The following is a 22,971-nucleotide window of genomic DNA, read 5'->3' on the forward strand; positions in this document are numbered from 1 at the left end:
TTTTAACCTTTTTTTCCTTTGTTTTTTCTCATTCCTCGCCACCCCTATTTCTTCTCTCTTTTCCTCTTACAAATTCCATATATTATCTTTTCTCTTTATATACACTCTTTGTCACCATCTGGGTTCTTATTCTTTTTTCGTTGGGTTTTGGTGATGATGATGACGATGGCGGTGAAAGATGAGTGGATTCGGGCGGCGATGAAGGACGACAACGTGGTGGTTGAATTACTGGTAAGGCTCAAACAAGCGCAGGCTGCGCCACCGGCTCCGAAATCTGCGGTGGTTGCACTCAAATGGGGGATACGTCAGCCGAGGTCTAAGGCTATGTCGATGCGATGCGAAGCCAAGAGACACGGAGATTTCAACGTCAGAGCTAGACGTAGCCCCACAACGCCTCTTTCTTGGAGCGGCGGCGGCGACGGTGCTGCCTCTCCTTACGCCGCCTATGGCTTTGAAGAGACCAGTAAACGAGTCTCTCGCTCTCCGCCTACTGTACCTTCCAGATCCAAGGTTTTTTTTTACTCATCTCTCATTCTCGTTCTCAGCAGCTGATCTTTCGGTGGCATCATTCGTTGGTACCTTCATCACATGGAAAATAACGTGCCACTATCATCAACTTTCGTTTGTATTCCGTCGACGAGACATACTTGTCTAACTGGATAACTCCTTTTTATTGTTTAAACTCCTAGTTTCCAGGTCAAATTAACCCCTCTTTAATCTCCGATTGTACTTTTTTTCTTCCTTTTCATTTTCAGCCGGATAAGCTTTCCTTCCAAAAAGTCTCCGAGGCTTAATCTTCCCCCTTTTTTAGTACGTTTTTCGTAATCTTCAACGTTTAAGGTCGGACTCGATCTATCCGATCACCGGTTTATCAGGCTAACATTTATAACAAAATGAATAAACCATTAGACAAGCAGTGTATCTTTATTTCTGTTTGGACTAAAATGCCCTGCCGCTTATAAGGAGTTTTACATTTTCCACGCGAGGACAACACTGTAAGCAGATTGGAACTCCTTTGACGTTTTCTCCTCGCCTCGTTTTTGGTCAGCTGTCATTCTATTGTTTCCTATTTCTAGATTTACTAAATTACCTTTCCAACCCCCTCTAGATTCTACTCGCTGGGCCGGACAATTTGTCAGGGGATATAAATGGCTCTATTTTGGCCCATCCACCTCCCCCACCGTGTGAGCCGGGAAACTTCCCCGTAGAGGGTCGATCTCCTTTAAGGGTATTTTGGTCATAATATAATAAGTAGGTAGGGTCCATGAGGTGTTGGTATGCGTTCTGTGTTTGGTGTAATGTTGTTAGGGGGCGGATGGTAGCTTTGTTTTTATTAATTTTATTTGGTTTGTGAGGAGAGAGATTATCAAGTGTGGCGCGGTACTGTTAAATTATGTGGGCCTTCTTCATATGCTATTTGTGACTGTGCTTGTATATGTTAATCTCGTGTTTGTCCTGCTACATTTTTTGCTTTTTCCGAGATGGGATATCTTTTATAATCTGGGCCCACACATCCCATCTTCTGTGATTATCATCTCATGGATCATGGACCGTCTGATTTGTGGAAAATTTATTCGGTGCTGGGAAGCCTAGGTTTATACACGTAGTGACCCAATAACTCTTTGCCGTCAGAAAGGTCATACAATATAAAGTCACGTGATGTCGACCGGGGTGATACACATTGAATTAAATCATGTGTCTAGCATCATTGTGATAAAGACGTGGCGAGTTACCATTGGATCAATTCTGTGAGAAGGAGCGGCTGGGTCAGTGGCATTGGCTTTCCAATTTCTACTTGGCTGTCCTCTGAGATGATCTCCAAATCCGCCATTGGAGCTTATGATCAAAGTTAGATTTTAATTGTTTTGAGGGTTTTAGTTGACCCAACTTTCCTAGCTGCGGTGGAGTATTAATCCTCTTAAGAAATTTGTTGGTTCTTGCCTTGGGCCTAAGATTGACTATTGGTTTATGTATGTTGCAGGGTACCGCTGGCAATGAAACCACTGGCACAACTACCAAGAGATCGAGAAGGAAGAAGGTAAAATAGTTGATCTTTATGGTTTATGCAAGAGCAGTAGGAAGTTGATTCATGTGGTATCTTAACTCTGAAGAATTCGTCATATTTTCAGACATTTGCCGAACTCAAGGAAGAGGAGAGCTTACTTTTGAAGGAAAGGGTTCATTTGGAAAAGGTGCGTCTAACGTGGTGCTTTGCTTGAACTCCATATGCCCCCTTGATTGCTTCTAGATAATCTTACAGTCATATTCGTGTTCGTTGGACAGGAGATGGCATCTATGCGTGCTACATTTACAGAACAGAGAGCCAGGAATGAGAACTTGAAAAGAATCAAGGTCAGCAGAATGTTTTTTAGTGTACAAGTTTTTGCATATAATTGGCCTATCAAGAAACCGCTATTTCCTTTTGAGAATGCTTTTATTGCCCTCTTCCTGATGTTAACTTGTTTTATTGCACAGCTTGATTTGAACTTGCAAATTGCAAAGAATGAAGCTGAGGAAGTACCTTCCTGTTTACCCCGTCAGAGAGTCCCCTCGACTCCCTCACATGCCCTTGATGATAGTAAAGCACTGTTAGATTCTTGCGATGTAGGGAAAGCTGTACTGCCTGATCTAAATATTATGCCCGTTGAAGATGATTCCGTCATCGATACTTTATATGGCACCACCTGAAAAAGATGATTCGACTACTTTAAACCCCCCCCCCTCTAGCAGCAAAAGGTTGTGAGAATCTGGTGGGGGACACTGGCCTAGGCAATGATCCATGTGCTGACTGATTTAACTATACGACAAGCAACAAATATCACAGTTTGAGCTTGCTTCCCTTGAAAAGGCAGAAGAAGCTGACCGGCCAAAGAAAAAGAAAAGATATGCAGAGTATTGCAGAAATCCAAGCCTGTGTTGATGGCAAAGATTCTTGCCATGGTGCCGGCCTCCTGCATTCCTCTGACATTCGTTGGGGTAAAACCTCGTTACTCGATATTTAGGAGTTTATATCGAAATGACTGATTCTGTGTAGGTGTAACCTGATGGCTTGGCCGTATAAACTTCTTGAAACAAAAAACTAATCTCAGAATTATGTTGTTAAGAACTCTGTTGAAATTTCAGCAAGGATTGATATTATTTCTTCATGACTGGTAAAATTTTTCGTTTTGTTCAATTTTTTTTTTCCGACAGGATCATAGGGCTGTATATTTGACCGACGCTTACCTGGATAACGACCTAAATAAAGATCGTGTTTGGTTTTTGGCTATTCAGTAGGTTTTGTCAGTGTTGTTCCTTTGACTGTGTCACAAAAGGTTCTAACCTGATGATTGAAATTTCCGATCTTTGAAAAAGGAGCGTTGTAAGAATCACGGCTATTAGAGTTTTGGTCAAAAACGATGCCACCACCCCAAACCTTTGAAATTGGGCACACCTGCTTTTGTTTTTACCCTTGTGCTTTGGTACCACATATCGTAATTGTCGGATTATGCATTATGGATTTGCATAGTATCTGCGTGATTATTAACCTTCCTTTTTCTTTTTTGTCTTTAATAGATGTTTGGGTAAATTATATATTTAGTATCTAAATTATTAGTTTTTGTCTATTTTAATAATTAAATTTTTATTTTTTTCAGGTGTAGTTCTTGTTTTATTCAGTATTCCACCCTTAGAAACTTACGGATGGGCTGATAGCGAATAGCTTTAATGGACGAACAATCAATCTGAACGATGGATCACGAGAGAATGACAAGTCGACCAATATAATTATGTTTTAGACCCATCAGACGATTGACGATGGAGACCAGATGATGAGGAAGTAGAATCCATCAGCGATTTAAGAGATCGAAGCATTTTTTTTGTGAAACGAAGGTTGAAATCTTGTTTAGGGGGTCGAAAAGGTACAAACTGCAATATTTGGGCTTCATCGATCTACAAATGCGATAGTCGACAACTGTAAACGTTACGGCCGACGAGCCTATCCGTTAAGTATTAAACTGTGGGTATTAAAATGAAATAAAAACTAAACGCTAGATATGATTTTGAAAAATTGAGAATTTAAGAATTAAAATAGATCAAACTTGTAATTTACCCTAAATGCTTTTCAAGTGTGAGAGAGAAACACATCCAAATTCCAAAATGGGTACCCGGCTTTTCACCCTTTCGCGGACTTGATAAGTTTTGATTTCGTATCGTATGAGCCGGCAGAAGCCTACATTAGGCAATTCGACCGGTGTCCATATAATAAGCCCATTGATGCTAGAGAATACCGTCCCATTCTGCTTTTTTTAGCCCACTTGAATTGCAATAAACCTATCATCGACAGTAGGGATGGCAGTATGACCCGAACCCGACGGGAAAACCTGAAACCCGGTCAAGTTCGGGTCGGGTTGAATGATATCGGGTTCGGATTCGGGTTTGAGTATAATATTTCGGGTCGGGTTCGGGGACGGGGCAAAAAAAATCCCCGACGATGCTCTCCGATAAAAAACCCGTCGGGGATCGGGTCGAGGTCAGGGATGGGGATTTATTTAGAGTTCGGGGACGGGGCGAGCAAAACCCGCCCCGAACCCGACCCGTTGCCATTCCTAATCGACAGTACTAGTTACCACGTGTTTTTAATTTTTTTTTCATCTGTTATGATTATGTACATTGATTATGACAGTGTTTGATTCTTCTTTTGTCAGTTCACGAAAAATCATTCATGTTTTTAATCTTATCTCAAAAACGAACCTGCAATATTCGTCAACAAGTATGTGAAAATTTCGAATCCATGGAATACAGTTTACGAGTTTATCCAAAATGATAAGATAGCATGTATATTTTTATCACTAAGTTAGTTATAACCAAACTAATTTATGATTATTATTCGATCTTTGTCTACTGTAGGGATGAACCGAAATTTAAAATTCTCTTATATTTTATATAAATTATTTAATTTCGCATCTTATGAGATTTTATAATTTCACACCCTTAAGGTTTTAACATAATATTTTATGTTTGCACTACTTGATACTAATTCCTGCGTCAGTAACTGGTCCATTGCTTTTCCATGCGAGTGAGTTTGCCTGGCCACGTTAACATCAATGGGGAAAATTCAGCTTTAATTAACTGCACTTGTCGACCATGAAAACTGTCGAGTTCTCTCATGCAACAAAAACAAATTGGTGTGTCATCGCATAAATTAATTCATTTTTTCAATAAAAGTTTACACGATAAATGAGAAAGTGATGAAAGCCACAAACTCATCCGAGTGTAGCCAATTTGTCGTCAACGTCGAATACCTTCCATAATTTGAACATATCAATAAAGCCAACAACAACAAAGAACCATTATCATAAAACTTACCTCGGATATTTCAACACATCAATCTTCACACAAATTTGATTCAAAAGCCATGCAATATTAAAATAAAACAAACGTAATAATGATTATAAATAAAGAAAAAAGGCATCTTGTTCATTCAAGAACAACTACCCAATTATTAACCTGAGCATTTTTCTTAACCATTAATTGATAACTTACGCACATATGTTACAAATATAACTGCTCAAATTTAAGACTTTTAAGAAAAACAATTCTTTTCAAATCACTTGAATCACTGAAACCATTCAATAAATACCTATAACTAAACTAAAAATTGAGTAACTTGAGTATATTTTACTCTTATTTTTTTATCGTTGGCCCAAATTTGATAGATACCCATTGTGCTTTCGGCATTGCACGATTGCTTGGATGACGAGTGTTCCTTGAAAAGAATACATCAAATAAAGTGCAAAACTAGGTCCTCAACACCAAACACTAGCCCTTCCATGATTATGATTATGGACAAGGCGAATCATGGCTCCCTACCAGTGGCTCTGCGGTTTACCATCTTCGCTTCTCCAACGTAACAACGTTGATTTCATGGACGACATGGCAGCGGTGGCAGGAGGAGGAGGAGTTGGTAGGGAACCCATAATGAATGTGAAAATACTTGTGCATTTATATATTTTAATGCATCTTTTTCCGTCTGAAGTTGGAAAAAAATTGAACCTTTAATCTGTCTTGATAATATTGTAGACGCATTATGTTCTGTTGCTATGTTCGTTTAAAGAGCAATTGCAACATGTTCGGGTCCATGCAATGGAAGCAGTTATGGCTTGTTGTGAAATTGAGCAATCCTTGCAGAGCATAACAGGTACGGTCTACAAATCTAGCAGATGATGTTTTGGAAAATATCCCAAGTTGACTGATGATGAAGAAGACCAAGTTGACGGTGATGGCAACATGTTTGATGGCGGTTTGGACGGACCAGATTCAATGGGATTGGGGCCTCCGGTCCCGCCCCAACAGACAGTGAAAGGTGTTTGATGGAGCGTGTGAGACAGGAATTGAAACATGAACTCAAACAGGTAACCAATCAATCCACGAAACATATTGATTTTGTAGAGAAATAAGGCTACGGGTGGATCCTTAACAGGGTTACAAGGAGAAGATTGTTGACATAGGGGAGGAAATTTTGCGCAGGAGAAGGGCGGGAAAACTCCCTGGTGACACCGGCTCAGTTCTAAAAGCCTGGTGGCAGTCGCACTCCAAGTGGCCATACCCGACTGTAAGTTGTAGGACACTCAACCCTCAACCCCAAGCGTCCATACCCTGAACCCTAAACATCTGGCTTTGCAGGAGGAAGATAAGGCGAGGTTGGTTGAGCAAACGGGTTTACAATTAAAACAGATAAACAATTGGTTCATCAATCAGAGGAAGAGGAACTGGCACACAAATCCATCCAACAGCAAAGGGAAAAAGTAAGGTGAATCTTCTTCATGTACCTTTTACAGCAACCGGAAGTCATGCAGAAGTTAAAACAATGGTGATCGGTGCATGTAAATGGGAGACAATCCAGATCAATCACAACATCATATATATCTTCGACGATGAATCCGGCTTCATTGAAATTACAGCAATGTAAGCTTTCAAATCGAACTGCTGAGGGGTTTAACCTGGGCAATGGGCTAACACAGAGGATCTATGCTCAGTTTTAGGCCCATTGGACTCTCAACTCAACCCTCTAACTTGCAAGATTTCCATCCATGCATCGGGGACATTTGGTTATAAGAATCTGGAATAGCATCATAGTATTTTGATTTCGAACATTAGTAGTAGGGAGTAATGTAACATTTTCAACAGTATATTTGAAAAACAAATTCATGAAATTAAAACGTATTTATACCAATAGACGACAGTATAAGTTAAGCCATAGGTATATATAATATAAGGTATATACTAGTGACGGATCCAAAAATTTAATAATATAGTTCAAAATTTTAATTTTCTTTTCTTAAAAATAATATATATGATTTTTTTTATTTTTTCTATTTTTTAACACATTAAATTAAATGTAATCATTTACTCAAAAATAATAGGATGCACTTGACCCATACAGGGCTTAATGCATCCGCCCCTGGTATATACCGAGGGACTAATCCTTCCATCACAATACGTATACTCGCGTTGGTGGAAGTTGGAACATTGGAATACATTTCAAAACAAATTAACTAGTAATGTTGCAGAAAATAATCTTTTTTGATTGATTAATTTGAACATATTGATTGAATTTAATGACAAGTACTTATTGATAATAACATTATATAATATGTTGAAGAATAAAAAGGCAGGAAGATGAAGATGTAGAAAAGTTGGTAAAATTGGTTGGGTAAGTCATAACAAGCTTAATATCGTTTAAGTAAGTTTCGAGTTCGAGATTTTATATATACAAAAAATCCTTATTGAAAGATTCACTCACAAAAATCAGATATACAACCTGAGTTAATTTAAAAAGACGAAACTTTAAAATCGAAGAGTAAATCAAATAGAAAAACTGATAGAACCGGAAATTGTGGAGTGTTGCCCTTAGTTGGAATCCAAAAACTAAGATATGGGAATGCCTGCCATGGACAAACTCAAAGCCTAATCCCTTTTCCTTGGGGAGCGAGCTCCTCATACGCGTTTATTGGGTCCATTCCCATTTTCCTCCTTTCCTTGACTTTTATGCCCCATTTTCACATTCATGCAGAGTGTAATCGCCTTAAGTTTGAATTGCAGTATTAGCAGCTTTTTATTTATTTATTTATTTATTTAAGATTGATAACCACTTCTTTCTACTGAGTTTTATTCTATTATTGTTTATGTAAAATTATGATTTTTGTTGATGGAACAAATAGGTTATTATGATTATAGATGGTGGTCGAATAATTATAAATATTTTTTAATCATCAATAATATACGTTCACCCTATCAATATAATTGTTTTGATATATGATTAATAGAAAAAATAACACCCTCTTAACCACTATTGAGACTACTTTGGTTAAAAAAAATTGAGACTACTTGATAGGATTTAATTATTAAATTTAATATACAAGCAAAATTAAATCTACAATTGGGACATATGAATCCACGAGGGTATTTCCGTCTCAAAACCTTTTTCAAAAACAACGAAGGATCACAGTACAATTACAGAGTGGTAAATCTGTAAAAATGTCTGTCGTTTTTATTTTTTATTGTGAATGTATCAATGCTGCTCATCTCTCTTTGTTTACTACTTCCTAATCCACATTCCTTAATTCCCTCTTCAATCTTGTGTCATTTTTCTTTCGCTTTCCGTTAATGATTCCTCTCTTTTTTACGAGTTAGAATGGTGAAGGATTTATCTTGGAATTCACAGCCATTTTCTCTTGTGATGATCTTTCTCTTCCTAATTTCTACTTCCTCAACATTCTCCCATGGAGTTTCTGTTTCTCTCTCTCCCACACCCTTCGTACAACTCGCTTCAGGTACTTCACTTGTTCTCCTCCCTTACTACAAACAATACATGCATGACGTTATTAAGCAATTGGGCTGAAAAGAGAATGAATGTGACTGCTATCTTGACGTTCATCATTTTCAGGGAAAGAAAATGGAAGTGACGTAAAGAGTGCTGTGGAGTTTTCAGCGGTGGAGGTTCCGGTTGGTGAACCTCTTCCGCCATTGGAGGTTCCGACTTCTTCATCCCTTGTTTTGGCTGCTCGAAGGACTTGCAGAAAAGATCCTCTTAACGGCTTCAAGAGATACACGGGAGGATGGAGCTTCAGGGAGCGCCATTACTGGGCTGTAAGTTTACTCAGACCCCACAGTCAAGATGAACCATTTTGATGATTTTTTTAACTTTCCATCCATCTTTTCGGACATGATCATGTTTCATGCCGGTTTACTCATATCCAGTTATTTTCCACTTGCCTGCATATGATGGCTGTTGGACCCTTGATTCTGGTTCAAAGTTTTGAATGTGTTGGTGATTTTACATATAGGTCCTTTAGTATGTGTGATTTTGACACGTGGGGTATTCTTGATTATCAAACATTCTGGTTAGGGTCCCACCGTTCCCAGAGCTATTTCAATAAGATCATTAGAGAGTTGGAAAGTTCACTGTATTTAGCAACACCGAGCAATGCATTTATAATTTCTATACATAGCAAGCAAGATTTATACCAGTAATTAGTGTTACCAAACACTTACAGCTAATAATTTTATTGATCCTTTAAAGACCCTTTAAGGGTCCTTGGCTTTGTACTTGGTTTTACCTCTTGTTTGCACTAAGTTTTTTTTTAGTACTTTTGATCCATTTTCATGTCCTAGCAGTTGGATTATGTGTAATTGACTATATTGCAGCCTGTAGGTATCAGTTAAATATTTATGTTCTGGCTAATCATTCCTAGTTTTGTTTAAGTGCAGTCCGTTGCTTATACTGCAGTTCCCCTATTTGCAATTGCTGCAATCTGGTTTGTTGGCTTTGGTCTCTGCTTATTGCTAATTTTGGTCATTTATTTCTGCCGCAAAAGGCGGCCGTATGGATATTCCCGAATCGCTTGTGTAACCTCTCTCATCTTCCTTGTGTTGCTCGCAGTTGCTGCAATGTAAATGCATCTTTCTCTCCTGTCATCTTAATGTTGAATATTAATGGCATACTACTTCTCAAGTTTTAATGCTTTGTTCTTCTGTTTCAGGCTCGGTTGCATTGTACTATATGTTGGTCAGGAGAGGTTTCACAGTAGCACTACTAAAACATTACAATATGTTGCGAATCAAGCTGACCTGACTGTTAGGAAACTAAAGGATGTGTCTGACTCTCTTGCAACAGCAAAGCAGGTTGGAGTTGATAAAGTTTTTGTACCTTCTAATGTCCAAACCGATATCGACGACATAGGAACAAAAATTATCTCCTCCGCAGGCGCTCTAGCTGACAAAACGGAGGATAACTCGGATGATATTCGAGATCTTCTAGATTCTGTGTAAGTGAAGGATTCTGAAATTTACCTGTTTAAGAAAAGCTTTGTTCATTAAAGCTGTGTTTCAATGCTGTTACAGGAGAGTGGCTCTTATTGTAATAGCTGCTATCATGCTTCTATTGACATATCTTGGATTCTGTAAGTTGCTATGGTTTGGAATTTCTTCTTCCCCTAAATATTAGAAAGTTTGTTGGTTAATGTATCTATGCTAATCTTCTTGTTTCAGTATTTTCGATTTTCGGGATGCAGCTTCTTGTTTACATGTAAGTTAACTATGAAATTTCATTCTCCGGTGTTTACGAACAAGGATCATTCTAAGCAAAAGGGTTTTAATGCTGTATTTATTTCAGCCTGGTGATACTAGGATGGTTGCTTGTCACCGGAGCATTCATTCTCTGCGGTACATTCCTTGTTCTCCATAAGTAAGTTCCATCATAGTTCGATCTATATTTCTGTGACTCACTTGTTCCGAGTTCGAAACCCGAGTACCCGATTGATGTTTCGTTTGATGCGCTAGTGTGGCAGCAGATACTTGTGTTGCAATGCACGAATGGATCCAAAACCCCACTGCTCATACGGCTTTAGACGACATACTGCCTTGTGTCGACAATGCTACAACCCAGGAGACATTGATGAAAAGCAGGGAAGTTACTTCTCAGCTCGTTGAAGTAATTAACCAGGTCATAACCAATGTTTCCAACATTAATTTTTCACCAAACTTCCCAACCGTGTACTTCAATCAATCCGGTCCTTTGGTACCGGTACTCTGCAATCCGTTTTTTGCCGACCTTACCGAGCGAATTTGCACTCCCGGTGAAGTGAATGCAGATAATGCAACCATGGTAATTTAATTCATATAACCCTACAACATCAATGCAATGCATTATTAACCTGCACAGGGAAGTTCTTTGTATTTTAAGGGAAGATTTTATGATTCACTACAGGTATGGAGGAACTATGTCTGTCAGGTTTCTGCAACCGGGATATGCACTACGACCGGACGAATAACTCCGGCCTTTTACGACCAAATGACAGCAGTAGTAAACGTGGGTTCGGCATTGTACAATTATGCCCCATTCCTGGTTCAGTTACAAGACTGCACATTTGTGAGGGAAACTTTCACAGGCGTTTATGTAGAACACTGCCCCGGTCTACGCCGATATAGCAGATTGGTTTATACAGGGCTGGTGATGGTCTCTACAGCAGTTATGCTTTCTTTAATCTTCTGGGTAATATTCGGTCGGGAGAGACGCCATCGCCTTCACACAAAACAGATAAGTGGGGGTCCTGAAGCTGACAAAGACTCTTGAAAAATAAGGTTTTCCTTTGAATGTGTTGTAATACAATGGCAGTTAGATTTCCCGTGTGGGATTTGTACGTTGTAACGTTAAAGATTTGCATAATCAGATGAAAGGATTTGTATTGAGGGTAGATTTTTCTTGGTTCATTTGCTTTGCCAAGATATTTGGTTTCGTCTTTTTTCCCCAGAAAAAAAAAATCTAGTCCACGTTAAATAATATATCCATTGAAGATAAATTATGGAGAAAACAAAAGAAAGATGAATGACAAAATACGTAGTTTGTCCAATATTTTGAAAGTGATATAAAAGTAGAATAATATGGGCTTTCATTTATTTAAGAAAGTGGACTTCATAGACAGAAGGCTCCTTCCAAATTAAAAAAAGGTAAATTATAAATTTCATCGTTAAACTTTATTCTTTCTTTTATTGTATTCACTGAATTTTAAAATATTTAAGTTATCTTATTTAATTTAATACATTGATTTTTTTGTTGCTCCGTTGATAAATAATTAGCGGCATTAAAATAATTCTTTCTTTAAAAAATAAAATTTTAACCGAAATGACGTTATTTTACATCAATATAAAAGATCATTTATAACGCTATTATAAAGAAAATAATGTAATAACAAAAAAAAAATCAATGTATTAAATGTAGCGAGAAAAAAAAAAGATACTCATGGAATCCAACAAGCAAAGCAAGGGCGCCGCCGCCGATCGAGCTTCCAAAGCCTTCGACGAGGACACGGCGATCTTCACCAGCATGTCTCAGGAGGTCAAAGAAGAAGATAATCGATTCTTCCAGAAACGCGACCACGAAGGCGCGATGTTAAAGTACGAAAAAGCCCTTAACCTTCTCCCTAAGAACCATATCGATGTCGCTTATTTGCGCAGCAACGTGGCTGCCTGTTATATGCAATTGGGCATCGGGGAGTACCCTCGCGCCTTCAATGAATGTAATTTGGCTTTAGAGGTTTCTCCAAAATACAGCAAAGCTTTGTTGAGAAGAGCTAGATGTTATGAAGCTTTGAACAGATTGGATTTAGCTTATAAGGATGTTTATAATGTTTTGACTATTGAACACAATAACTCTTCTTCTTTGGAGGTTTTGGACAGCGTTAAAAACCTCTATGGATGAGAAAGGTATTACTGTTAACGAAAATGAACTTGGTTTGTTTGATAATGAGCCTTCTGGGGCTACGCGGTTGCGAAAAATGGTGAAAGAGAAGTTGAAGAAGAAGAAGAAGAAAAATGAAGGAAAGAATGTTGAGATAAACAAAAAGACTGCCAATAATAAGGTTACGGAAGAGAAGCCAATGGAGGATAAGGCCGTTGTGGAGGAGAAGGTAAGTCTTGCCAATGAGGTCAAGGATGAAGAGGTTGTTGTGAAGATTGTTGAGCAAGAGAAGAAGGCTGTTGAGGAAGAAAAGGCGATTACGAAGACGGTGAAGTTGGTGTTGGGGGAGGATATTAGGTGGGCGCAATTACCTGTGAATTGTACTATTAATTTGCCATGACTTCAACAGATGATCTTAGGTTATCTGAATCAGTTGGTGGTGTATCAGGACTCAGGAGGATCCTTTAGGTTCTATATTGTTGAAGTTAGTGCAGACCAGGAACCAGCTTATGGAGGAGTAAGTAAAGAGGAAAAAAGTGAAGACTGAAGAGAAATCGAATGATGTTGTTGAGAATAGTGAAGCTATAAAGGGAACATGCATGGATGATTGGATTGTCCAGTTTGCACTACTTTTTAAGAACCATGTTGGGTTTGATACTGATTCGTACTTGATCTTCATGAACTTGGGATGAAATTATATTACGAGGCAATGGCAGATGCTGTGACAAGTGAAGACGCGCAGGAGCTGTTTGAAATCTCTGCAGATAAGTTCCATGATATGGCTGCTCTGGCATTGTTCAACTGGGGAAATGTTCACATGTCCAGGGCAAGGGAGCATGTAAGCTTAACAGAAGATGGTTCGAGGAAATCTATGTTAGTCCGAGTTTAGATTGCGTATGAGTGGGCACAAAAAGAATATGTTTTGGCGGCAAAGAGGTATGAGGAATCATTGAAAATTAAACCAGATTTTCATGAAGGTCTTCTTGCATTGGGGCATCAGCAGTTTGAGCAAGCAAAACTCTGTTAGTACCATGCAATTGCTTGCAAGATTGATTTAGAGAGTGGGCCTTCGGAGGAGGTCTTGAGGCTTTATAATAAGGCAGAAGACAGCATGGAGAAGGGCATGCATGTTTGCCCTACAAAGTATGTGTTGTCAAAGTGTTAATTTGATTTATATTATATAGTACAAACATGCTTTGCATACGAAAGGCGCGCCAAACATAACTACATAAACTTGAATTTCTTAGAGAGAAAAATAATTATTTTAATATTTGAAACAATTATTTTATTTATTTTTAAATGATATAAATTGATTTTATCATCAATTTAAAATCTTTATATAACTTTAAATTAGTATAAAAATTAACTTGTATATTTAATAAAACTTATTAAATTTAATATTTTACTATTTTAAAATTATATATATATATATATTATAAAATAAATTAATTAAAAGAACATAAAAATAATATATAAAAACAATAAACTTTTCAATAAAAGCATGTAAACAGTGAAAGAAGCTATGAGATTGTTATAATAAATAAATATTAGAGTGGGTTATAGATTTGGGTAGATTTATCAGTAATTTTATATATGTATTAGGATTAGGGTTGAAATGATAAAAGTTTATTAAATGAGAGTTTTCTGTCGTGAATTTTCTGCCGATCTCTCATGCCCTGCTGTTCTTCTACTTTTCCTGTTATCACTGTCTATCTTCTTCTTCTTTCTATTTAATGTGATTTTTTCTTATTTTCTTAAAAAAATCTGAAAAGCGTAAAGGCGCTGGCACCAAGTACCCGACACCTAAAGCCCGTAGGCGCACATCCTCACCCCTCCCGTAAACCGCTTCGTACCAACCCAGGCGGGCACTACCTTCATTGCCCGCCTTTTAAAACTCAGTGTGAGACTTATATTTCATTTTTTTAATACGAAAGAGATAACAAGCAGGCTAGCTAACTATTCCATTGGGGACCGGTATACCTCCTGCATCAGTTTGACACAGAAGCTGAAGCTCAACTGGAGGAAGCCATAAATTTTGATGACCAAAGGGGAGGCTCCAAGCTAATTTGACCATGCCATCCACGACTTGAATTCCTTCTCGGAACACATGTACGAACTCCATATGTCAGTCTCTACTCGGCATGTCAACAATATACGGTTTCAAACGAGAATTCAACTCCATTCTTCCACCTTGTTTGAGCAACAAGCAAATATCCTTACTACAAATCTCTAGAACGACACGTCTAAGATAAAAGTCCCATGCCAAGCCAAGCCCTTCAAGAACTCTCCAAAACTCAGTATCCATTACCAAGCACAGCTCAATAGCTCTTGAAAACCCACCGAGCCATGCACCTGTTTCAACTCGAATAACCTCCATCACAAATTGAAAGACCAGAATCTGGGTTTTTTTTTTGGCCCAATACCGCAGGCTGGTAAAAAATTTAGGTCATTGGGCCTACCAGTATTTTATTTAACAAACTACAACATTTGCTACAGTCCACTTGGAGGTGATGAATTTTATTCGATATTATTTTTTAATGATCCCGTGCAGTGGGCTTCATGTGAACTATTATTTAATTGAGGGTTATAATTATTCGTTACGTCGATGTGACAAATCCATTAAAAACAATATATATTTTAATTAAAAATAAAATAAAATAATTCGATGAAACTCGTCAAGTCGAGGTGACGAGCTCCTTTGAATTAAAAAAAGTTGTTGTTGGCTAGCCATTGTACAACGGGTAGTAACGACCAAGGAGATGATGAGTTCGACCGAGGATAATTATAAAAAATAATTAAAAAATCAATTAATTTAAATTTTACGAAATACAAAGTAAATAAAAAAATGTCAAAAATAAATTTTTACATGAAAATTACAAAGTAAAAAATCAATTTATCTATGTCTTCTAAGTTCTTGACGATGTCGTGGAGTGGTCGAATAATAATTCCGTGAGGCTCGTCGAGTACGTCGGGGTCATAGGCCTTGATCATTGTCGTCATCATCGTCTTGTCGAGGAGGTGTACCCAACACGCTCTTTGATCCACCTCCGAAAGACGGTGATAGATTTATGACATTTGAAGCCATCATCGTCGTAACTGTTTCGACATACCTTTGGTGACCATATAGGATATGGTCCCACTCACTCTCAACTGCATCTTCTGTCGAAGATGCTTGAGTGTACTGCAATGTATCTCATGAACCTCCAACATAATTCGGTCGAGTCTCGGTTGAAGTGTGAAATGGAGGATTGAAATCGAAACTAGACTGAGATGTGTAATAGTACACTTCAGCCACTGATGCTGGAGCAGAAGAAGACAACGACAAATGCTTTCTTCTTTGACTTGGACTTGGACTTGGTGTGTGTGGCCTGATTATGTTGCCATTCTACCCTATCTACCTATGTCGTGAGATATGGTTTGCCATTTTATTCGTAAATCTAAAGATAGTGGGAATGGTTGAAATCTAAGTTTAGCGATGTAATGTCCCAACGATGGAGGAGCGATAGTTCACACTGATTCCATAGGTCATTGTAGTAAGCGTGGCGCACATGCCAATTTTCATCATGTTTCTCACGCGTATTGATTGTATGGAGCGCGTCCATATCAACCACGATTTTCGTAGGAATCGACTGGTTCGTCGCAAACTGGAACATCACTCTATCACCCTCGTGTCACTCAACAATTGCTTGGTGTAATAACGGCGTCACGACACACCATAAGTGAGACCCCTATAAGAATCGCGTCGGCTATACGCTGTTGATCTTCTCGTCAACATATGGAAGCCACGAGAACTGTAAATATTAAATATCAAAATTATAATATATAAAGTTAAAAAGATTCAAAAAAAAAATAGCGTATGGCATACCGCGAATTGACCAACTATGTCGATCCTCATCTGTATGTCTCGTGCATAGACACTCGCCAACTTCGTCTCCGATATATTATGACGCTATCTAAAATATTTTAAAATAAAAAAATATTATAAACAAATAAAAAATTGAGATTAAAAAATGTTTAAAAAAATGAAGTTAAACAATTACCTTGTAGCAAACGAAAACTCGACTGGGGCGTCTATAATCGGAATAAAAAACGACAAGCGATACCAGGCCCAAGATTGTAGTAGTAACAGACAGCCTGCTACGTCGACTTTTCGACCACGCTGGATAGTTGCATCCTTGCAAAGCTTCCGGTAAAGAAAGACCAAAATCGTCGAGCCCCAATTGGTATTTCGGCACATAGCGAAGTTGTCCAAATATTGTAGATACTGGGTGTGCGCCAAATTACTAAATTTTTCCGGTAATAATATCCCTTCGATCACTTGGAGAAGAAATACTCGGGACGCGAAAACAACATCTGTCTTGGTAGACTCTTCTGTGACTTGAAATTCAGCTCTAACCACGTTATCATTACCCGATAGCCCATCATGAGGTCGGATGGTGGCCATTTTCCCAAGACTTGGTAAACCAACGTTGCGGGTTATAAATGTTTTGCCTCACCATAGGGGCTTCATTCACCGAAACACTGAGTAGGCAAGCAACGTCTTCCAGAGATCTGTTTTGAAAATCGGACCGGCCGGTTCAACCGGGAACCGTTGCTTAGTCCGATTCAATCTAAACCAAACAACGTCGTTTGTTAAACGAGCCAAGTCGAACTCGAGTATTGCTGAGCTCGATTCGAACTTGAAAACTTTAAAAGTAAGCTCAACTCAACTCAAACTCACAAGCTAAAAATTATCAAGTTCAACTCAAACTCGAAATATAATATTGAAACTTGAACTCAAAAAAGCTTGAACTAAAAAAAAATTAGAAGCTCGATTGAAGCCTAAAATTCGAGCTTGATTGAAGTGAAAGAATAGTTCACTCAATGCTCACCAAAAGGCTCCATGATTTTAAATGCCAAATTACCTCTATTATTTATAGAAGTTAGTTGTGATGATCTTCTATGTTTTTTAGCAATGTGAGATTGTTTTGTTCTCATATTTTTACTCTTTAGACTTTTGGGATGCTCTTCTATGTTTCTTAGCCATGTGAGATTGTTTAAAAAAAAATTAAACCAAACAATATCATTTTGTTATGATTTTTAACCCTAAATTTATTTTTTAATTATAGTTATATAATTATATTTATTATTTAATATTTTTTACCTTAAATATTATGTTGTAGTTAATTTGAATCATTTTGTTTCACTTGATTTTATGGTTTTTAACTTATATATGTTATGACTTGCTTTCAATATGACTTGTGATATAAAAAATTATTTTTTATTAAATATTTTTATTTAATTTTTTAAATAATTATGACGTCGTTTGGTTCTTCCGACCGGTCGGACCAGTTCGACCGGTTGAACCAATGAACCGGTAGCATGACCGGTTCGTTAACTGGTCCGGTTCTGAAAACCATGTTCCAGAGTAATCGTCGCCTCACCACTCAGGAAGTGGAACGTGTGCGTCTCGGGGTGCCAATGTTCGATCAGAGCCTCGATCAATACCTGGTATATCTTGAAGCCACGCAAAAATATGGCTTGAAATAGACCGAATTGATACAGATATACCATCATCCACTGATGCGACTCTCTGATTGTCATCCTTGACTACGAATACTCCATTCGTCGTCCAGTTCGCGTTGGATCGACAAAACATTGACATTATCCAGACGTAACATATATTATCGGATTCCCATTTTTCAAGATTTTCACGCAACTTATGTTTGGTAAAATATAAAAACCTCAAACTTCTATTTATACCATAAACCCCAACGATTATAAACATCTAATGTTTTAAAATGTTCGGTCGAACTCGTCACCTCGACGTGACGAGTTCAATAGATATTTTATTTTATAAATTTTATTTTTTATTTTTTAAAAAATATTTTTTTAATGAATTCATCACTTTAACTTGACGAGTCATTATAACACCAATTAAATAATAGCACACACATATCCCACTAAGAGAGCTATTAAAAAATAATATCTAAGATGAGGCCCACTACTCTGACAATAACAAATGACATAGTTTGTTAAATAAAATTCGGGTAAGTCCAATACCCTAAAGTTTTTACCCGCTTGAGGTATTGGAAAAAAAAAAACCCACAATGTGACCTATGTGCACGATCCGTATTTCAGATTTTATTTCATCCAAGTTTGGATTTGATCCGTGTAAATCATTTTTTTCAATGGTTTGAGTTTTTTTACAAGGTGAGTATTAAGTTTTAATTTTTTTAAACTGCAAAAATAAAACAAAAATGTAAAGATTGAAACGAATGAAATATATATGAGTAATCGAATTTATTAATTAAATCATTCTTGTATTCATATTCCACATATCATTAACTATAAATATTGACTGTTAATAGATTAATATTTTTTAAAGAATTATTTTTATTAAAAATAAAAGATTGGAAATTAGAAAAATAAATTAAAATGATTGTTTGTATCATCAAGAGTTTTGACATTATACGAACTAAATTATTTTAATAATTAAAATAATAATAATTTTTTTTAAAGATTACATACTCGAGCACAATAACTGTCAACATAATGATTAAATTCAATTATCAAATAGTTAAAAATATTTAAAATAAATATTTTATAATAATAATAATAAAATAGTATTGTATCTAAAAACAAAGAGGACTATGAGGAGCAATGCGGCTGAAACATAGGGTAACAATTCCAGGAACAGGTTAAGTTAACCCGTTGAAGTCTCTTTACCCTTCGCATCAGTACCCTGAATCAGTATAGTAGAGACTATAGAGAGTGCTTTTTGAACTAGAAGATTGTTTCCTTGTTCGTCTTTCTTTTGACGATCGCTAAAGCGTTCGAGTCTGAACGCAAATTTCCACTGAAAGATTAGATTAGGGTTTTCACTTGATTATCGATGGAAATCATCAGAAGAGCTTCTCATGCAGGATCTTGGTACACTGATAACCGTAAGTCCTTTAATGCTCTTTTCCTTCCTCCAGGCTCCAAACCCTTAACGATTCTCGTAACTAATTCCAATTATTGCTTTTTGCCTACCTTTGTGCGAATTATCTAGTCGAGGAAAAAATATCGTTGATTTCAAGAAAATTAAACAGTTGATCAATGTGGATTGAGGTGCTAAGCCAAGTAATTTCGAAGAGTCAATTTAGATAGTGCCATTTATGGAATGAATTAGTCTTCTGTTAAGTAAAGCTGGATGAAATTAAATTCGTTTAAATAGTTTTAAGTGTTGAATTACAATATTATTAACTGAACTGATCTTCTGAAGTTGAAAACATTGATGGTTTCAACTTGTACATTAAGGCTTTAGGTAATTCATTGTTCACGCCTTGGGTGTAGCTAATTACATTTGTAATTCAAACTTCTAAGAAAACAACATAGTGATTGTTTTTTAATATTCGAGAAATTAATCAATAAAAAGCGAAATGCTGTACTTTTTAAATTATATACATACACATTTATATTTATATATACAATTTTCTCAGCAAAAGAATTAGCGGAAGAGCTTGATGGATGGCTTATGGAGGCTGGCTTGCCTCAATCTTCTGATGTAAGAGGTGTAATTGCTCCGTAAGTTGATCTCTCACCTAGTTATTTGTTTCTTCCATAACATTACTTAAAGTTTTAATGTGTTCTCTTGCTTCTGGTTTTACCGTGACTTGGGAAATTCAGGCATGCAGGCTATTCATATTCAGGACGTGCTGCTGCTTATGCTTTTGGAAATATAGACCCAACAAACATGTGCGCCTTTTATTATACTTCTCCTCTTTGATTGCTATAGTTCAATATCACATGATGTATCTCAATTCCCAGGAAGTATGCTTGTTTTTTTAATCATTAATCATATCTTGAGCTAAATTTTGTTCAGATGGTTTGTTCTGGGTATGTGAAGGTCATGATATTTGAACTATAACTAATTACTTCATCTGCTTTGTTTATTGCTAAAACTGACTGATATGTGAGAAAATTTATAAGTGCAGTTCTCGTGTTTTCCTTCTCGGTCCATCTCACCATTATTACACTCCAAAATGTGCTCTGTCAACTGCTACGGTGTACAAAACACCAATAGGGGACTTACCAATTGAATTGGAAGGTGAAGTAATGTTCATTTACATTGAGCTAAATATAATTTTCTTCTCGTCATTTGCTTTGTTGACAAGTCCAGTAAAATGTCTTATATATTTTATTTAGCTGATTGACTGGGGTTTTTGGTCTTGGTAATTCTTTTACATTGATGAATGTCTTGTGATTTCCCCCCCTCAAATCCCTAAGCCTCTCTCGTCCTGCACGCAAAACTTAAGTAGAGTCATCTGTTTCATCTTTCAGTCATCGAAGAGCTGAAAGCTACAGGAAAATTTGAATCGATGAATCTTCGAGTTGATGAAGCTGAGCATAGCATGGAAATGCACTTGCCTTATCTTGCAAAAGTATTTGAGGGGTAATTTTTAAACATATTTTAAGTAATGCTATACACTTGGTTCTAGTTGAAGCTGATTTTGGGTGATGGTGATATAGGCATCCAGTGAAAGTTGTACCAATTTTGGTAGGTTCTCTTAGTGCTGAAAATGAAGCAACGTATGGAAAGTTGCTGGCCAAATATATAGACGATCCTCAAAATTTCTTCTCTGTGTCATCAGATTTTTGCCACTGGGGTTCTCGGTATATTGGATTCAGTCTCTGCTTCCTCTGAAATCTCACCTTTTTTGTTTGGCATAAATATCATCTTTGTTTTGAATGATACATAAGTTGTCTTTGTATGCATATTGTGATGTAGATTGTTATATTATCCAGGTTACACGAAATGTTACTTTTACTTTCAAACACCACTTGCTCAGCTGGTTCATAGATATGGTTAAATGGGCTCTATACCCGTAAAAGAACAAATACATTATTTTCCTTTGAAGAAATTTTGTTGTTCAATGGTTTTGTCCTGATTCTATTACACGATATGGACCAGCAAAGCTTATGTGATGCTTGGATGAATATAGGCTGACATTGATTATGGTTTTCTACATTGTGGCTCAAATATTAACCTTTTCTACATTGGCGCCAGGTTTAATTACATGTTCTATGACAAGAAGTACGGTGCCATACATAAATCAATTGAAGCCTTAGACAAGATGGGCATGGATATAATCGAAACAGGAGACACAGATGCATTCAAGGCATATCTGTCGGAGTATGACAACACTATCTGTGGACGTCATCCAATCAGTGTTTTCCTTCATGTAAGTGCCTCAATAAGCTTTCTTCAAAGCTATCCAATGGCTTCTTCTTCTTCTTTGTTTAAATAAAGGAAACATTCGTGATTCATCCCTTTAAAAAACTATCCATTAGCCTAATAGCAGAATGGTTAGTTGAGTTTCCTGATTTTCATTTTTTTATCGTCATGCTTATCTTTGAACTTATATTTCAGATGCTAAGGAACATCACAACAAGAATAAAGATCAAATTCCTCCGGTACGAGCAATCCAGTAAGTGCAAAACAACAAGAGACAGTAGTGTGAGTTACGCATCTGCAGCAGCGAAGGTGGATGCTTGAAGATGTGAAAAAATAAATAAAATACTCTCTCGGGGGTGAGAACTTCTGGCAATCCCAACTCATTTGATTTGATCTGTGGTATATAACTTAATTACATGCATTTTGCAAGACCCAGTAATTGGTGGGTTTACTTGCCCATAGTTTGAGACTAATAATGCTACTCTTGTTTCTGAATTGGGGTGCTTTTTAATTCGTATTGGAAGGTGTTTGCGTGCAATATGATGACTATTAAGTTATGTAGAAAGCATATTGCCTGGGCAAAGTAAGACATAAATGACTATCTCGAATGACAAAGTAAAACATATAGGCCCATGTTTTATGCTTATACTTTGCCATTCGAGATAGCCAAATCAAAATGAAAAACTTTTAAACATGAATGTAAATGTCAATTCAAATCATAATAATTATATATTCGGTGCCTCAAATCTTTAATTACAGCGTCAGATAAATCACACTGCTTAAAGTGTCTGGTTTTGTCAATTAACATATCGCCCTAGATGTGCATGTCATTGGCCTTGATTCACAGCTAACCCGATGATGCACATTCAGTCGTAAAAAACACATACCTAAGCTGCACGTATTCTCGTTCCCACGGCATTGATAAGCGTATCAACAAAATTTCAAAATTTTCAACTGTAAACAAAACATTAAAAATTGAACATATATTACTGAAGAATCTCTTAATTGTACGGTCAAACGAAACCCTTGATAATTAAATGTTATATTTTCGAGA

The 22,971-nt window shown here is 37.0% G+C and overlaps 3 protein-coding genes and 2 pseudogenes across 5 annotated transcripts; all 5 read left to right on the forward strand.

Moving 5' to 3' along the window:
• LOC120132216 lies at positions 1–3,889 on the forward strand. 2 transcript variants are annotated; one of them, XR_005516982.1, is made up of 6 exons: positions 1–510; positions 1,982–2,038; positions 2,130–2,192; positions 2,284–2,352; positions 2,476–2,976; positions 3,636–3,889. XR_005516982.1 is itself a non-coding variant. In XM_039149029.1 (5 exons), the coding sequence occupies exons 1-5, from the start codon at positions 154–156 to the stop codon at positions 2,686–2,688; spliced, it is 759 nt and encodes a 252-aa protein (XP_039004960.1). In that variant the 5' UTR covers positions 1–153; the 3' UTR covers positions 2,689–3,103. The 2 variants fall into 2 exon arrangements, 1 of the variants encoding a protein (XP_039004960.1); XM_039149029.1 differs by lacking the exon at positions 3,636–3,889 and having other exon boundaries at positions 2,476–3,103.
• A 2,219-nt stretch (positions 3,890–6,108) lies between these two features.
• Positions 6,109–6,789, forward strand: LOC120132092 (annotated as a pseudogene).
• Positions 6,790–8,587: 1,798 nt separating this feature from the next.
• Positions 8,588–11,749, forward strand: LOC120131986. 2 transcript variants are annotated; one of them, XM_039148841.1, is made up of 10 exons: positions 8,588–8,813; positions 8,927–9,129; positions 9,751–9,932; positions 10,023–10,307; positions 10,384–10,442; positions 10,531–10,567; positions 10,655–10,726; positions 10,822–11,146; positions 11,249–11,622; positions 11,661–11,749. In XM_039148841.1, exons 1-9 carry the CDS (start codon positions 8,675–8,677, stop codon positions 11,612–11,614), a joined length of 1,668 nt encoding a protein of 555 aa, XP_039004772.1. In that variant the 5' UTR covers positions 8,588–8,674; the 3' UTR covers positions 11,615–11,622; positions 11,661–11,749. The 2 variants fall into 2 exon arrangements, with proteins under 2 accessions (XP_039004772.1, XP_039004771.1); XM_039148840.1 differs by having other exon boundaries at positions 11,249–11,749.
• A 531-nt stretch (positions 11,750–12,280) lies between these two features.
• On the forward strand, positions 12,281–13,883 carry LOC120132093 (annotated as a pseudogene).
• A 5,529-nt stretch (positions 13,884–19,412) lies between these two features.
• LOC120132140 (protein MEMO1-like) lies at positions 19,413–22,455 on the forward strand. The gene is made up of 8 exons (XM_039148962.1): positions 19,413–19,644; positions 20,182–20,266; positions 20,369–20,437; positions 20,677–20,789; positions 21,023–21,134; positions 21,212–21,355; positions 21,750–21,924; positions 22,113–22,455. The coding sequence occupies exons 1-8, from the start codon at positions 19,593–19,595 to the stop codon at positions 22,236–22,238; spliced, it is 876 nt and encodes a 291-aa protein (XP_039004893.1). The 5' UTR covers positions 19,413–19,592; the 3' UTR covers positions 22,239–22,455.
• The last annotated feature ends 516 nt before the right edge of the window (positions 22,456–22,971 follow it).

Source organism: Hibiscus syriacus, unplaced genomic scaffold, assembly GCF_006381635.1.
Source record: "Hibiscus syriacus cultivar Baekdansim isolate YM2019G1 unplaced genomic scaffold, ASM638163v2 tig00110557_pilon, whole genome shotgun sequence".
Lineage (NCBI taxonomy): Eukaryota > Viridiplantae > Streptophyta > Magnoliopsida > Malvales > Malvaceae > Hibiscus > Hibiscus syriacus.